At 40.2% G+C, this 17,908-nt stretch overlaps 1 protein-coding gene across 2 annotated transcripts in view; it reads left to right on the top strand.

Moving 5' to 3' along the window:
• TMEM38B (transmembrane protein 38B) overlaps positions 1-17,706 on the top strand; it is an 83,150-nt gene extending 65,444 nt beyond the window's left edge. For both annotated transcript variants that reach the window (XM_075280338.1, XM_075280337.1), the window contains 5 exons: positions 10,031-10,187; positions 12,238-12,422; positions 12,817-12,904; positions 13,941-14,063; positions 15,766-17,706. In XM_075280338.1, the coding sequence (XP_075136439.1) occupies positions 10,031-10,187; positions 12,238-12,422; positions 12,817-12,904; positions 13,941-14,063; positions 15,766-15,994 (782 nt within the window). In that variant the 3' untranslated portion in view covers positions 15,995-17,706. The remainder of the gene's footprint in view (positions 1-10,030; positions 10,188-12,237; positions 12,423-12,816; positions 12,905-13,940; positions 14,064-15,765) is intronic.
• The last annotated feature ends 202 nt before the right edge of the window (positions 17,707-17,908 follow it).

The raw sequence follows: 17,908 nt of genomic DNA, 5'->3' as shown, positions 1-17,908 counted from the left end.
GAAATTATATTGAATTTGTCATGAGAGTAATAACCTCATAGGGTCCAAATCTCAAAATCGTTTTGTATAGATGTTTGACATGACTTTTTATTGCTGCAGTTCAGTAGTGCTGAGTTTGTTTGTACCTGCCATGCTTGATGCAGTTAATTTAGGCCAAAACTGTCATATTAAGTGCAAAGTGTCATTTTTCTTTAACCTATTGCACTTGATAGGTCATGGGAAGTCAGATTTTCTCCCACTAAGCTCACAATCTGTTTTTGGGAAAAAAAACTCAAGGACATTGGAAAAAGATGAAAAGTGCAAATTTCTACCTAATAATTATGTGCAAGAAGATAACTAAACTATAGATAACACCACTAACTAGTCATGGCACCTACTACTGACAACGGTTTCAGTTGTTGTATCAGACAAAAACGTTCCCTGTATTGGTTTAATGTATTGAACTGGCGAGGTGCTGCCACTTCCATCTTCTAAGGGTAAGTTCACACGGAGGAATTTGGCGTGTAATTTGGCGCGTCATTTTACGCGCGTGGAAAAAATGACGCGCGTGATTTGGTGTGTGTTTTTGACGTTTGGCGTTTACGTTACGTTTTCTGGCGCGTCTTCAACCCGCGTTTACGGAGGCGTATCGTCAGGCGTAAAATCACCTTGAACTCATTAAAAACTAAAGGCAGCCCACTGGGCATGGCCAATAAGGACAACCCATTATTTAATCACCATACACCTGTCAAGATGGACAGGAGAGTTTGTTTGTGCTCTGTAAACGGCATTAGTTCAGTTAACTGAAGGCAGAAAAATGACTCAAAACAGGCAGCAAAACATGCAAGAGTCACTGATACCAGTACGCAGTGAAGACATGCCAGTGCTGCTGGCAGTGGCTGTCAATATGGTTCGCAGACGTCACCTTCCCCAGCAGGTAATTTATGTCATATATTGTTATGTTTTGGATTGTGTAAATGATGTTCTAAGACTTTCGGTTTTTAATGAAACTTTTTGTTTTCATAGGAGGAAGAGGGTGACCAGCAACATCATGAGCCCCCTATGGCCAAGCTAAGGCGCAAATATTGGGTACACCCCTTAAATATAAAGCGGCCATCCAGTGGAAGCTTTGCCATGCTGTACCAGGAGTTGAGGCTGTAAGTGTATTTTTTGGGGAGGTTTCGGATTTGTCTAAACTATTTACAAAGTTGGGCACAAAGTTTTGGCAATGCATTATAGTGTAGTGTAATAGTTATATCGGGGACACTGTTACTTAACATTGTGTGCAGGGGTCCATTAAATATGGCACTTTCACTGTGTGTAGTTGCAAGTGGCTCAGGTTATTTTTTAATTGTTTTTTTCCTGCAAAATCTCGAAATAGATTTCCTGACAAATTTGCTAAATTCCTGAGGATGACTCCAGAGGCCTTTGACCGGCTCCTTGGGATGTTAGCAGACCATCTCCACCGTCAAGACACCACCATGAGGAAGGCCATCAGTCCCACGGAAAGGCTGGTCATCACGTTGCGGTATGTATGAAATACACATGTAGAATTTTGAAGATTCGAACATTTTTATTTTCACACACAAATTCTGTCCACAAAACATTATCTGCCAAACAATTCACTCAATGTTAGATTAGAAAATGTCATTACCCATTTCACTACCTTGTCTTAAAATAGTAGCCCTATATACTTACAAACGAGTTTTCGGAATGTGTCTGTGTATTTCCCATACCCTTTAAACAAATGTGCCCTTATATAGTTCACACTAGTGTATACAAATGTTATGTATAGTTAACAAACTTTTGGTAATGTCAATGACCTTGCTGTTCATATAGTGTGAACTAATTTTTTTTTTTTTTTTCTAGGTTTCTTGCAACAGGGGAGAGTTTTGCATCCCTGCACCTCCAATTCCGGGTTGGTAAATCCACCATATCCGGAATTGTGAGGAGCACATGCCATCTGATATGGCAGCACTTGCAACCCATAGTGATGCCCAGTCCGACCTCTGAGATGCGCCTTCGGGATCATGACTAGTAAGTGGAGGGTGTTCACCTGTGCACTGCAGTTGGCTCCCGATACTGTGGAGCTGGTGATCAAAGCTGCCTGTGTGCTTCACAACTTTGTATTGGAGTGTGACAGCCCCAACATTGTAGTGGAGCCACAGGCAGCTTTGGGTTACCCACTAGTCCCATCTAGGCTCTCAGGTCGGCCAGCCAACGCAGCTGTACAGGTGCGACATACCTTCACGGACTACTTCATGAGTCCCGAAGGTGCCGTGCCTTGGCAGTTTAATCGCCTCAGTGATGACCAGCCTGACCCGGACTGAAGACCTTCCTCATCGTGGTGTCTTTGATTTGTATTTAGTGTTGCCATTTGTGTGTCAACTTTGGCAGATGCCTAGATATTTTGTTAAAAGCAAAAATGAAGCCTTTACTGTACCTTATTTTGGTGTTTTCAAAAACCACAACCCCAAAAAAACCAAAAAAAATTATCTCAAAAATATTTTGTGTCCGTGTTTTTTGTGTGTGTGCCAAGGTCTGAATGTTACCTTTCCATATTCCAGCATTATCCATTTTGATACTGGGAGTGTGTTCCAACTGGCAAAAAAAAGACCATGGTGCAGAATATGTGACACTGAATCGCCCTGGAAGAACACCTATTGTTAAACCTGGTTTAGCAGTTCTTATTTTTCCTGAATGTCATTCTTCAAAGTGTTTTAATGACTGTGCTTTGGATTCTCTGCCACATGTATAGCACTGGACAGAGTTAGCAGGGTGTAGGAACGCACCCTCGTTGTTGTCCTTGGTCAGGTGTATGGACTTTGACAACAGGGAGGTAGGCGTTCTTGCCCCCTGACTTAATACTGTCCAGTTCTATAGGTGCTGCGGGGAAGAATTATGTTCCTCACAGGCTGGCTGGGCGTACCTATGCAACTGCCCATAAATAGATGGTCACCCGGCCCTTTACATTCTGAAAGTGGAGAGTGTGTGCAATTGTGCACACTGTCTGTTTTTCAGAACTATATAGAAAGATGATGTGTCAGGGATTGGCACACAGGTACTTCCATATACTTAGGTCAAGTAGAGAGAGTGTGCAATTTTGCACACTCTCTGCTTTTCTTAAGTATATCGAAGTTCCTTTAACCAAAGCCCTGAAACCTCATCCCGAAATGTTTTTTTTTTTTAAACAAAAATTTTACTACTCAAGTAATGTATTTGTGGAAAGAATACACAACACTAAGTGAAATAGTGGTAAAAAAACATTTTTATTCATACAAATAATAATAATAAACATTCCCCCCACCCCAAAATAACAAATCAAGAATCCGAAACTCACCCCCCCCCCCAAAAAAAAAACACTTGGTACTTGCAAGTGAAAGATAAATTAAAGCAAAACAAGTTTATTTATTCATAACAGGAGAAGGGGGTGGCAGCATTTAGGACGAAGAGGGGTAATCATCTGGGTTTAAAAGGGAAGTGAGGAATGGTCCGGGGACGTGAGTGTCCTCAACATCTGGAGCTGCCAAAACATGGAATGTGGGATTGGGGCTTGGAACTATGGGGTGTGTTGCGGAGGATCCTGAGTGTGGGGAGAATTGTGCAGGAGGAAAAGTGGCAGAGCCACGGCGACACAGCTGCCGGAACTGGGATATGAGATATCCCACTTCTGGCAGCTCAGGAGCAGACTGAAAGTCTGCCGCCACAGCATGGACATACGCCTTAAAATCCTGCTGTCTGTCATGTGGCAACTGGCGGCAGATAGCTGCCACATCATTACCAAAATAGTTGGCGTGGTCCTGGCTGTTCACCCTCCGAATAAAGGACACTGCTTCCCGCTCCACATCCAGCTGTCTGTCCTCTATCCGGGGGGTCCTTCCAGTCTGCTCCTGGGTGGAAGGTGTGCAGCGTTGAGGGGCCCGACGTCCAAGTTGCCTCCTCCGGGTGAGTGGCACCGTCTCCTCAGCTTGCTGTTCATCCTCTGAAGATAGTTCAGGCCGGGAAGAAGCTGGTGAGGATGGTGCAGAACACACCTGGAAGGAGGACTCGTAGTCGCTCTGGCCCCTCACCGGTTCATGCGAGCAACCGGCAGGCGGACTTTCGGGGTGGGGGTCCTCTCTGGGCTGCAGCTCCTGTGGTACTGGTGCAGGGGAGAGTTCCACTCTGTCGGTGAAACTGCCAGAAGATCTGTGAATGTTTTAAAAAAAAAAAAAGTGGCAAAGAAATGACAATCAAATGTTTTTTTTGTTTTGTTTTGGGGTGACATAAAATGGCTACTTACGACTTTTCTCCCATGCCGGTGATCAGGAACTGCAGCTCATTGTGGTAGGCAATTTTCTTGCGCTTGGAAGGTGACGCCCCACTCCGTTCCGCCTGCCGGATGTCCCGTATGAAGCGGTCCCGCACACTCTTCCACTGTGTGCGAACATCATTTTCTGTAGGCAAAAATACACTAAAAATTACAAATGTGCCCACAACTAGTTGTATCCAAAAGCCATCAAAAGCAAAAACCCATTCCAAAATAATTTGGAAGTAAGGAAATACAAAACACTCACCACTTTGAATTTTTTGGCTGCGCCCAAAGGTTGCCCAGTGAGGGTGCAATAATTCCTGACATATGGAGATCCAACTGGCCTCACGTGCATGACGATCTGCATATAGGGCATCGCCTTTTGCCCACAGATTGGGCTTCAAATGAACCTGCATGGTTTAGAAGGGAAAGATTACAGAGATATCAATATCCCAAAAGTAGACAGCAGAATTGAAAGTTTTTTGTAGTGTTGTTTGTGGGGCTCCTTGTCCAAAAAACAGTCAATGTTAACTACAATAAATATGGCCCACATGTGAGAATTTGCTACAGGAAACAAAAAAAATGGATGGTGCGGCCTAAGTTTAAACTACTTTATCCACGAACTTTGAATTTTTCACATAAAAACATTATCTGACATAAAAACATGCAGCTTTTAAAAATACTATTATTATGATATTTTGGGCAGCATCTGTAGCATGCACTTACTAATTCTATGAGGCGGGGAACATTAATGTCCATCCGGTGATATTTGGGATCACTTTTTTTGGGTGTGGGGGTTTTGCCACGTCCGGACATGATTTGGCTAAATGGAAAAAAAAAATAAAAATTATTACATCTGTAAGATCAAAATTAAAGAAGTACAAAATAATCATGGTTGCCACGATTAGATTAGTATGAGATGCTATGCTATGCTATGTATGTATAAAAGCATGTGTTACACCAAAAACACAGTATGGTATCTGTGCTCCATAAAAACACATATGCTAGTGATCCGGATCCAGGCTGCTAGCTTTTAAGGCAATCCTAGAAACCTTGTATTTGAATAGAAATTCTACAGAAACCCCCCAGAAAAAGGTTAAACTCAGCTTACTTCATACTTACATTTCGTATTTTTTTTTGGGTCCTCCTCAAGTTACCCACTGGGTTGCTGGCAGCTTGGCAGCTTAGTGGCTGGCACAGTATCTGCTATTATGTAGAAATGTGTAAGATATTCTGCTGTGTGTAAAGGACAAGACAAAATGAAAGATGTTTTAAAATGGCGGACAATGTTGGGGTGAGCTGCTATGCTATCTGTATATAAAGAGTGTATTAAGGGTCAATAAAACACAGCATGTGTGTCCCCAAAAGAGACATACGTTATACATACACATTTCCATTAAAGCACAACTTTATCTTTAATCCGAAACACAGAAAAAAACAGACATGAAATGAAGGAAAAAAAATATACTTACATTTGTTTTGTAGGTGGTGCAGATTAGATCAGAGTGATATGTGTCTGGCAGGTTGTAGGCCGTCTGGCTGTATGTTGGTATTTCACCAATCTGGCTGTGTTTTTGGCTGGCTAAAAATGAAGTTTGAAAAAAAATATTAAGGGGATTTGGCTAACAAGTAAGAAATAGTGATTAAAATGAAGTTTTCAGAGGGTTTAAAAAGATATGTAGGCAATACTTACATGGAGAATGTCTCCTGGCTCCCTGCTCCATGCACAGAGTGAAATGGAGTGTGGATGCTGATGATGCAGTAGTTATTTAAAATGGCTGCTGGGTTTGGGGTCCACCCACGGCCCAGCCCTTGTGGGCTGTGACCATGAATATGGGCGGTTTTACGCGTTCCGTATAATTACGCGCGTATTTTAATATACACGCTACGTTTACACACCCGTATACGCGGCTCCAAACGCGTCCGTTAACGGCACGTTAAACCTCATAGAACTTCGCCGTATTTTTACGCGTCGTGAAAAATACACGCGTTATAATACGCGCGCAGAATAGTACACGCGTAGAAAACACACGTGTATTTATTCACGCGCGCTCGATACGCGCGTCTAAGCCTACGCAACGTCAATTACATGAAAGTCAATGGGGACGTCATTTGATGCGCGTAAAATGACGCGCCAAATTACACGCCAAATTCCTCCGTGTGAACTTACCCTAACAGTACCTGTTGAGGCCTATACTACATTGCATTGGAAACCGATAATGTTTGACTCATTTGAATTAGATTTCATCAGCAGCCATTTTGTTCTTCACTTCTTGGTGTCTGTCATCAATGTTCAAGTAACACTTGCTAGCACAGGGTCTCTGTCTCTGGAACGGTCTCCACATTAGCTGTATGTTAGAGCGGCTTCTTATGCATCAACATGTGCTGCATCTTTGGCACACAGGGCCAACACTAACAACTCTCCCTATCCTCCCTTGTACTGTTTTTACTTGGGCCAGTCCTGGTGACAGCCTGATTTTAGAGGAGGGGGAGTTACTATTACATTTTTCTGTGCCCTTTTAGTGAAAACTGATTGTGTGTTGTTGGTGGGTGTTAGTAAAACTGATAACTGGCTATGATTTTTGTATAAGTTGTAATGATTTGAGGGACAAAAACCAGATACTGATGCAACTGATATGAGCTAAATAAAATAATTTACTTGTCCGCAACCACTTGACCATAAAGAGATTCAGTAAATCTTAAACATGTATCTTGTGACCACTTTCATTTCCAGTTTAGAACAAGGAGTGCATGTCTAGTAATCTCTCCAAGGATTTCAGTTAACTGGAATACACACTAATGTGAAAGGAATGTGGGTGATATGAATGTAAGCACCTGTTCATCCCATCACAGACTTATATTTAGAATAATAAGGAGCAGCCTTACTCCCTTCCTATGAAAATATTTTTTCCTTGACAGCTTTACTGTACATGGTTAACAGATGCTGGCAATAACCTATCAATATGTAATCGCAAGTAACTATGAAACAAACAAAAAAAAAAGTATAGTGAGTTAAATAAAGAGAAGATACTTGGGGGGCTAAATAAATCTAGAGTACAGCCTTTAGCATGTAGTTACTTATTTCTGCTTCCTAAGTCATGTGACTTGTCAACCAAATGAACTGCTAAAGTAAAAATAAATGGCAAACATGTAGTTTAATCATATACCGGTACTTATGTGCAGCAGCGCCACCTCCAGTAGTATAATGGTATTTACGCAGGGTGAGTGTGTAAAAGTGCACCTATGTACTGTATATGTATCATGAAAATAGGGGTTACATTGAAGTTACGCACACAGACTTCTACTTTGCTTTTTAGTGCAAAAAAAAAGCTTTAAAAAAATAAAAGTTCTAAATCCCTCCTTTCCATAGAATACATATAAAAGTAGAAAATGACTGTGAAACACATTCACATTAGGTATCCCTGTGTCTGAAAGTGCCCAGTCTACTGAATATAGGGTATCTGCAGTGCTCCTGTTCCATCGGGAAGGGGTTAATAGGAGCACTGCAGATACCCTACATTCAGCCAGACTGAATTCCAAGTGGGGGAAGGGGCAGACATACAACCTAAACACCCCCTCCCCTTCCCCAGCATCTACTGCACCCAAAAACTCCGACCATTTTAATTTTTGAAATTTTCCAGTAGCTGCTGCATTTCCCCCCTCGGCTTATACTCGAGTCAATAAGTTTTCCCAGTTTTTTGTGGTAAAATTAGGGGCCTCGGCTTATATTCGGGTCAGCTTATACTCGAGTATATGTAGTAAAATAAATCCGTTTTCTTGCCAATTGGGTCTGGATTAATGGAAAGTTTCTTTTCAGACTACCCAGCTCTGAAATTAGTTTTAATAGAGACAATAGTAACACTTCAAGGACTTGGCCTAAAAACTCCTTAGAGACCAGGTCCTTTTGAAAACTGAAATGTATCTCTTTATGAAATGTGGAAAAATTTGCAATTTTCAAAATGTGAAATATTCTGTTTTTCAGACAATCATACCATCCAAATTTATTATTATTATCTACCATATCTCTGCTATATCTTAGCATTATTTTTTTTTAATTGCAGGACTTTTCTCTCTGCCAATTTCAAGCAGAGGAGACTGAAACTCTAGTGTGAATCTCACGCTAGATCTCTGTATGCTGGAATTTACATGAATTAAATGTACTCTCTCAACTGCAGATGTAATGATGGGATTGACGGCATCACTCATAGATTTGCATATGCAAAATTGCTTGAGATGTTTAGATTTCTCCCACGTAATTCATGTGCAGTGAAAATGTACAAGAGCAGGGAATGTATTAAAATGAAAAAAGAAAAAAAACCTGTATGTGTTCAGTACCTGATAGTCTGCTTACTAGCCTCAACAGTTAGGCTAAGGCCCCACGTTGCGGAAATGCATCTCTTTTTTTGTTGCAGATTTTGTTGTGTTCCAAAGCCAGGAGTGGATTGAGCAGAAGGGACAGGTATAAGAACTCCCGTTATATTTCCCATTACTTTTGTAGCCATTCTTGGTTTTGGCTCAAAAAACCGTAACAAAATCTGCAACAAAAAAAAGCTGTGTTTCTGCAATGTGGGGCTTCAACCTGCATACACTGCATACCTGGAGTAAGGCCTGGTTCACATCTGCGTTCGGTATTCTGTTCAGGGAGTCCGCTTGGTGACCCCCTCCCGGTCCTTCCCGAACGCAGATGTGAGCCAGGCCTAATCCGCACCAAGTGCATTGAATAGCAGCAGTGGTCATGTGATGACATGCCTTACATTATTAGTATATTGGGATTAATTGTTTACTTCACTTCCAGTGACTATAATTCAGTCCATGTTCATGTGATGGACACACAGACATCTGCCTGATAATGAACTGTGACTGTAACAAGCAGTGCACCTCTGTGTCCATCACATGGCCATATAATTATTTTTATCCAATAAATAACAGCAAGCAGAAATCTAGAAAATCTTAAAGGGGCTCTATCAGCAAAATTATGCTGTATGAAACCCACATATGCCTGAATAGCCTTTAAAAAGGCTATTCAGGCACCGCTAATCTTATTCCCCCCCCCGTTTTAAAATAATACCCTAAAAACGAATATGCAAATATTACCTTGCATGGTGGGCAGTCGTGCACTGTCCAACGTCATCTTGCTGTTACGCCTTCCTCTTCTTTCTTCTTCCAGCGACGTCCTGCTGTCCTCGCTCTTCCACGCCTTGATCTTCTGTTCTTCCCGAATGAAGAGGTTTGCAAGCGTACTGCGCATGCGTAGTTCTAAGGGGAACTTAGAACTACTACAAAAAATGGCCCCGGAGCATGCAAAGTAGCACTCCGAAGGGATTTGAACCAAACCCGCTGGAAGAACAGAAGATCAAGGCGGGGAAGAGCCAGTACAGGAGGGCATCGCTGGAAGAAATAAGAAGAGGAAGGCGTGACAGCAGATGATGTCGGAAAGTGCACGACCGCCCACCGTGCACGATCAGTATAATTTGCATATTTATCTTTAGGGTATTATTTTAAAACGGGGGTGGGGTGGGGGTGTGTGAAAATAAGATTAGCGGTTCCTGAACAGCCTTTCTAAAGGCTATTCAGGCATATATGGAACTCATACAACATAATTTTGCTGATAGAGCCCCTTTAAGGAATTGGTGCATAAAGTATATTGGAAAATTGTACAACTTTTTATTATTCAAATTATTTCTGAAACTGTACAGCCCTTTTAATTTTTACCACTTGAAATATTAACTTATGTATGCTACAATTTTCTTGTTGTTTTAGGTGCTATTGATGTGGCGTCTCGGAGTCCTGTGGCTTGCTGGTTCAGCGCCATGCTGTGCTGCTTTGGAGGTGGCATATTGTCTTCATTATTGCTAGCTGAGCCTCCTGCAGCAATCCTTTCTAACAGCACTAACATTATTTATGCAACTATTGTTTGGTAAGTGGTGACACTGCTAATAAGTGAGATTAAAAAGGTATGTGTAAAATATATATATATATATATATATATATATATATATATATGTATGTATGTATGTATATATATATGTATATAATACTTTTCTGTATATATGTGTATATATATATATATATATATATATATATATATATATATATAATTAGTGTGTGTATTGTATAAGTTCCCCCTCATGCCACCAGCGGTCGGAACAATTTTGCAGTTGGGCAGCATACATTATTGAAAAGGTCCACTGCTATATTACAGAACACTGTTGCCATAAATTGGTGTAGTTGGTCTGCGACAGTGTTACTGTATGTGTCAAAATAACAACCATAAGAATGTGAGCAACCAAGTTTTTCTAGTAGTTCAGAGCATTCTTCTCATAGGGATTCCCAATGTGAAGTCTTCTTCTTGCATAAGCAACATTTACATCTAATCACCTCACATGCTGTAAATTGAAGTAAAGTTAATCTTAATGGTGGGTGTATTTGATTTATTAGTGTACTTTCTAATCCACAGCTGTCTCATGACCAAACAGAGAATGCATTTTTGTGGGAACTTTAATATCTCAGACTTGTGTATGATAAAGACAGAAGACACCACAGTCACATTTGTTACAAGGGACCTGATACACATTCTTTTACATTCTTCGCCATCTAGTGGCATATAGGTGGTATAACAGGCAACATAAAATAACTGGTGGGATTAGTAGTGTGCAGTGTGATCTGGGTTTGAGCAAAACTTCAGCTAAGTATTGAAACTGCAAATTCCTAATATTTTTCAACAACTTAGTCCAGCTAAGTTGTGTCATGTATTGAAATGAGCCTAACATTGAACCAACCAAAAAGATCACCTGCTCTAGTGATCTAGTCCAGGTCTGCTTTCTATTGATAAATATGCCCCTATGTGCCTCAGCACTTGGCGGCTGTGCTCTGTGTCTTTATTTTGTCTGAGTTGTTGTGGATTCTAAACACCACTACTTTTTTTAATGCCACTCACAATTGACTGAATATCTACGAGTGAAGAAATTTTATGAGATGACTTGTTACAGCAGCAGCACCTTATTACAGTAACACAGTAGAATTCAGTGATCGCTTTAGAATAACCCATTTTTCACAAATGTTCATAAAGGTAGATTGCATGGCTAGGGGCTGGATTTTATATACCTGTAACTATGTGACTGAATGAAATAACTACATTCAATGATTAAGGGCTGTGTCCCAATACTTTTTTCCATATAGTGTATTTAGGGCAGGCATCAGCACACAGCAGTTGCTGAGGCACATTGACCTCAAGGGGGCCACTGCTCTTCTGAGAAATGAAAAAAACATCAGTTTTATCAACAAGACCCTTGCTAAACTTTCTTTTGTCTGTCTGCAAACCCCTGTGTCCTAAAGTTTCCCCTCATTGACCTCTGACTCCTCTATGGCTGCTGTCTTCAAGTGGTATATAGTGCTTCTGTAACAGCTAGTATGTAAGTGAAAACATTACATTATTTGATAGCTAAGCAGTGAAAGTTTTAATCCTGATAATTTGCCATATTTAATCAGTTTACTGCACATCTCTTCTTCCCTGGGACTTGTAGTACCTCACCCTTGTTACACAGCAGTCAGTGATTTTGCATACTTTACTGCTGTGTAACAAATGTCCAATATAAAAGCCTGAAATGAGAAAACTCAACAGAGCACATTGTCCTCTTAGAGCAGATATGATGTTCTTTATGAATTGCAAAACTTATTGGGCCTCTTACCATAACTGAAGGGAGGCCCGCCTAGACTGTCAACCAAGTGCCTGCCAAAACCAGAAGCCAAGCTTGTGTATTCCACTTATTCTGAACAGACCCCATTATAACTAAATGAGGTCTATTTGGTACAGATGTAAAATTATTGCATCTGACATTAAATAATTTGATGCAGAGCAATACATAAGTTTGGGCTGGATTTCGTTCCCGTGATTACTAATTTTCTATATTTTACATTTATTTGTATTTTTATAATTTTATAGATTTTTTCTTTTCTATGCTATTTAGGTACATGGTCTACTACTCTCCTTTAGATATGTTGTACAGATGCTTTAGTTTCCTACCCCTACGTGTAATTGCTGCAGCAATGAAGGAAGTGACCAGAACTTGGAAGATTTTGGCTGGAGTCACACAAGCACAAAGCCGCTTTAAAGATGCTTTGCTAGTCATGGTTGCCAATGGCTGGGCAAAAGGTAATAATTTAGCAAAGTGCGTTTTGCATATGTTTTAATTCAGAACCAGACTAGATTTCTTTTTTAAAAAAAACCAAAACATAGGTTGAATATTAATATATAATAATATTCAAGCTGTGGCTGTCTGTTTGCGCTCTCCAGCAGGCTTTACAGAGAGCGTATGAGAACCCATTTTTGTCGACTTTCCCAGACAGGGTTGCAACTCTCTAAACAATGAGTTGCATAAGCGAATCATTGACGTACTCAGACTACCTTTATAGAGCTATCTAGCAGTATGAAATTGGACACTTATGTTTTTGTTTTGTTTTTTTAAATCCTACTAAATATTCATAAAATAATTTTTGTTATATGACTTCAATTTGGAGTTGGCTAACTAATCTATTGTGTTTTTCAGCTGCTGGTGGTGGCCTGATCTCTAATTTTGAACAACTTGTAAGGGGTGTATGGAAACCTGAAAGCAACGAGCTTCTAAAGATGTCCTAGTACGTGATTGTTTTCACCATCTTGTAAATCTAAAACCGCATGTATGGCTGAGATAGCAATACCACTAGTTAATTCACAAGCATAGCAAATTCTTTTCAATATTGTCTCATTAATTGGTAGGATATATTATACTGGCTATGTCAGGTCTACTATGGTATTCTGAGAGCACCTTGAATTAATATGGAAGATGCTAAACTGTTTACATGCTGCCAGTACTCTTAAAGAAAGTCCCGGATAACCCTGCTTTCTTCACTCACCAGTAGTGGATGGAAAAGCTGCTTCTCGCTGAGAGTCAGGGGCAGGACTCTGTATTGACTGACTTTCCTGTGTTATTCCACATGCAGAAAAAGCTATTAACAAAGAAGGCTTTATTTTATTTAATTTACGCTAGGTTCACACCACCGTTCGGGTCTCCGCTTTCAATTTCAATTTGCATGCAGAAGATGGAAACCTGTCATGCCGAGTCCGAGTCATGCAGAATTCAAATTTTGCTGCATGTTCGCTGAAAAAAAATAAGTAAGGGCTCGTTCACATCTGCGCCCCGGGTCTCCGATCTGCAGGTTTCCGTTTCCTGCACAAAACTGGGCAGGAGACGGAAACCTGCAGTCATGTTTCAAACCCATTCATTTGAATGCATTTGAAAAATGTCCGTCCATGAGCGCCGGTGAGCGTTTTATGCTCTATGCGGCAAAAACTGTCGAGTTTTGCTGTCCGCTTGAAAAGTCGGACATCTTTGGGAACGGACAGTTAAGGACACCCATGGACAGTAAAAGAACGCACCCGGTGTCCATTTAAATCAATGCAAGATGTCACGGACACAGCTAGTGTCCGATGCTAAAGTCCGCACAAGATTTTGAACGGACATTAGCAGCAGACACTAGCTGTCGGACACCGACGGTAGTGTGAACGCTCCCTAAGTTTTGTGTGTGTGTGTATGTGTGTATGTATGTATGTATATATATATATATATATATATATATATATATATATATATATATATATATATATAATATTATAATTTTTTTTTTCCCACAGCCCTGTGAAAATTAGTTTAGTAGGATCAATTTTGTTCACCCTGCAACAAATTGAGGTACTGCCTATTGAAAGACCCCACCTCATGCTCATCTTTACCATGTTTCTTATTATTACAAAGGTAAGGTTCTGCTACTGTTAGCTTGGAAATGCCATTTTCTTGCAGTTCTCTATATCCATGAATAAATTAGCAGATATGAATCAATAAAATACCATTCTTGTGGGATGACTTTTCCTCAAGCTGCTTTGAACATGAATTGCAAAGTTGAAGAGGAAATCTATAGTGTGCAAAGCAGTAAAGTAAAGGTCATCTAGCACAAGAAATATGTATAGTGTTACCATCACCAATTGTGAATAAACTTTTTTGTTCCCTTTTGTTGGAACCAGAGGAGTGTGTTGAATAACAACAAAACTTGAGATCCCAAATCCAGTAGGTACAAAATGATTAATGCAGAGTGAATGCCATAAAAACAAAAGACCAAAATAATACAATTGTAGGTTTTTCCACACTGATAACCTCACAACTGTTTCTAAAAGCTAATAATAAAAAAAAAGTTACCCCAAAGTGGTGGCAAATAAAAGTACAACTCGTCACGTAAACAATAAGTCCTCACATAGCTATATAAACCGGAAATGATAAAAAGTTTAGTATTTTGGGAGGTGGAAAAGGAAAATATGAAGGGAAAGGGGGGGGGGGAAGAAAGTTGGAACACAAATGCCGAAACTGTTCTGGGTCCGTGGTTAACGTTGTTGACTTTTTTTCTATGTAATTTTTCTTTGTCAATTGCATGTGATGAGGTTGAGGTCAGAACTCTGACTACAGCATTAGGGAGCCTTCACACGGAGTTTACGCTCGCTCATTCTGAACGTAAAACTCGTTCAGAGTGAGCGGCATAAAAAACAGATCCCATTGACTTGAATGGGTGCCGGCATACGCACGTATCAAATTGAAAGCAATAGGTAAAAAAGCCTCCCATTGATTTCAACGGGGAGCGCACTTATGCCGGCACCCATTGAAGTCAATGGGATTTGTTTTTTACGCGTTTACGTTCAGAATGAGTGGAGCGTAAACTCTGTATGAAGGCTCCCTTACTCAACAAACTTCCAAATATGCTTTTATGGGCCTTGCTATGTGCACTGGGACAAAGTCATTCTGGAAAAGGAAAGGGCTATCTCCAAACTGTTTCATAAAAATTGGAAGTTATCCAAAGTGTCTTGGTATGCTGAAGCATTAAGATTTCCCTTCTCATAGCGCTAAGGACCTGGTCCAATCCCTGAAAAATTAAATCCACAGCATTATGCCTCCTACACTGTACTTTACAGTTGCCGTAATGCAGTCAGGCAGATAACATTCTCCTGGCATTCACCCACACCCAGATAGTCCATCAGACTGCCAAATAGGAAATTGTGATTTTTGTCATTCCAAAGAACATGTTACCACTGCTCCAGGGACCAGTGGCCGTGTGCTTTATGCCGGGGCCCCACGGGACGGAAACGCCACGATTTGCTTGCGGCAGAAACTCTGTGGGAAAAGTTGCGGCGTTTTACAGTAAATGCAAAGTGGGTATTGTGCTTTAACTCGGTAGAAAGCAAACATTTGTGAAAGAATGGCTCAAAATGTGTTTTTTTTCTGCAATGTGTGGATGGGATTACCAGGAATCCCATCCACTTTGCAGGTAATGTAAAACGCTGCATTTTCGCAACATGGGGCCCACCTCAAGAAGATACTTAGTTTAAAAAAAAAAAAAAAAAACTTCTGTAAATTGTCTAAACTCCAGATGTGCTGGATGGTCTTGCTCACTCACCATGTGTTGTTCTTCTAGGTAAGAATGATGCTGACACGGTCCTCTGCCTCTCCATTCCAACCAGCTGAAGAGTTCATTGGTCACTTGCTCTTTGGATTGCAACAAGCCCCAAAAGTAACTAAGGAAAAAGTTACAGCAAATGAAAAAGAAGAACCCAAGATGAAAGAAAATCCTTCTAAAGAAGAAGATGGTGAAAGCAGTTCAGCACCCGGTGAATCTACTAGGAAGAGAAATACTAAAAAGAGTGACTGAACCTATGATCTAAACAGTTTAGCATGTATTTGCTGCCATAGTTATTTCCGTACATAAACTATGACCGATCCTTGAAATAGTGTGATAAATGTTAATATAAGGTTAAAAGTCTTATGCACAGTGCAATTTTACTGTATTTTTCTGATGTTACTTGAATAGTCTGCAACTTTGACATATGATGTTGGCATGTCAGGAGTTTTTATCATTGGGGGCCACAAGTGCAATCCCCCCCCCAAATTGCTAAAAAGAAAGGTGCAGAAGTGGTGGACAGCTGAACATTACCTAAGGGGTAATAGGGATCAGCCTCGGACCGGTTTCTGTAGCTGGGAAGACAAGTTACAAGTATTTCAGTTCATTGTGGGAGGATTCCTGAATAAGGGTGAGTTCACACGGAGTATACGCCAGCTTATTCTGAACGTAAAACACGTTCAGAATCAGCGGCGTATAAAGCAGTTCCCATTCATTTCTATGGGAGCCGGTATACGAGCGCTCCCCATGAGCATGAGCAGGGCTAGCCGTACACGCGAGTACTTCCCATTCACTTCAATGGGAGTGCTCGTAGTGAAAAAAGCAGCCCATTCATTTCTATGGGGAGCGCTCGTATGCCGGCTCCCATAGAAATGAATGGGAACTGCTTTATACGCCGCTGATTCTGAACGTGTTTTACGTTCAGACTAAGCTGGCGTATACTCAGTGTGAACTCACCCTAACTCTGCTTTAGGCCACATAACAAGCAATCACAGGGCAGATTTAATTTTATATTCTGCTCTTGAGAAATCCAAATTTTGCTGTGATTGGTTGTGATTGGTTCTGAGAGCTGCAAAGATATCTGCCCCATAGACTTCCTGTAAGTCTGTGCAGTCAGCACGCTGAGGAGAGCCAAGCTGATCAGCGGCAAAGATGCTCAGGGATTCTGACTATCCGTTTAGTGACCAATGGAGGTCTTGTCACATGGACCCATTAATGATCAAAACTTCTGACAGCTAAAAAGTTACACAAGTGGTACACTTTTAAATTCACTTTTTTACACCTTTGGAAATTGCAGCCACAATGAGATGAATGGGACAGTCTTAGAAATTTCTGTAATAGATCTGCTATATTTGAATATACTGTACCCTTACTTCTGTTCTAAACAGACATGCCAAATATTATATTATATAATATTATTTTTTTGTTCTAGTATTTGGTCACCTTCACAAGCAATAACTTTTCTGTATAACTTAAATATTCAGAAAGTATAGAGAAAAATTCAAAATTAACTTCTAAAATAGATACATTTTATAAATATATCTTTGATGTTCCTTAAACACTTTTATATGACACATTTCAGAATAATCTGAATTTAGTTTTTTACTGTTGTTAGCAGTTTGTAGGTTGCGCTACTGAATTTTCATACTGTGATATTTCCAAAGTTCTCACTGCGTTATTAAAAGGTTAATATTGCCTAAATTAAAAATAGATTTCTGAATGTTTTTTTTTTCTTTTCAAAATTATTTGATTGTTAATAATGTGTTACTGTTTTATCTTTAGATTGGTATGATTACAAAAAAAAAAAGCAGTAAATTTGATACCACATATGGACGTTGTCAGATTGTCTCCGTTTTGAACCATTGTTTGGTACATTGGGTACCGGTTTACCAGGAGTTTGGTACTTTACCACATTTTCACTTGAGGGCCTCTGTTGCCTGTGGTTGACATACACATGACCACCTTTTTGAGCACTAGTTTATACAAAGGCTTAGAAGGCTAGGCTTAAACAGTGTTATTTTGGCAGGAAATTTTGCAGTCTGTTCCCTTGTGATCCGGGCTTAAAGGAATCTGTTAATAATAATAATAATAATATTATTTTTTATTTATATAGCGCCAACATATTCCGCAGCGCTGTACAATTTGTGGGGTTCAAATAGAGACAGA

Source organism: Leptodactylus fuscus, chromosome 1 (assembly GCF_031893055.1).
Source record: "Leptodactylus fuscus isolate aLepFus1 chromosome 1, aLepFus1.hap2, whole genome shotgun sequence".
Taxonomy (NCBI): Eukaryota; Metazoa; Chordata; class Amphibia; order Anura; family Leptodactylidae; genus Leptodactylus; species Leptodactylus fuscus.
This window is presented reverse-complemented; position numbering and strand designations above follow the sequence as displayed.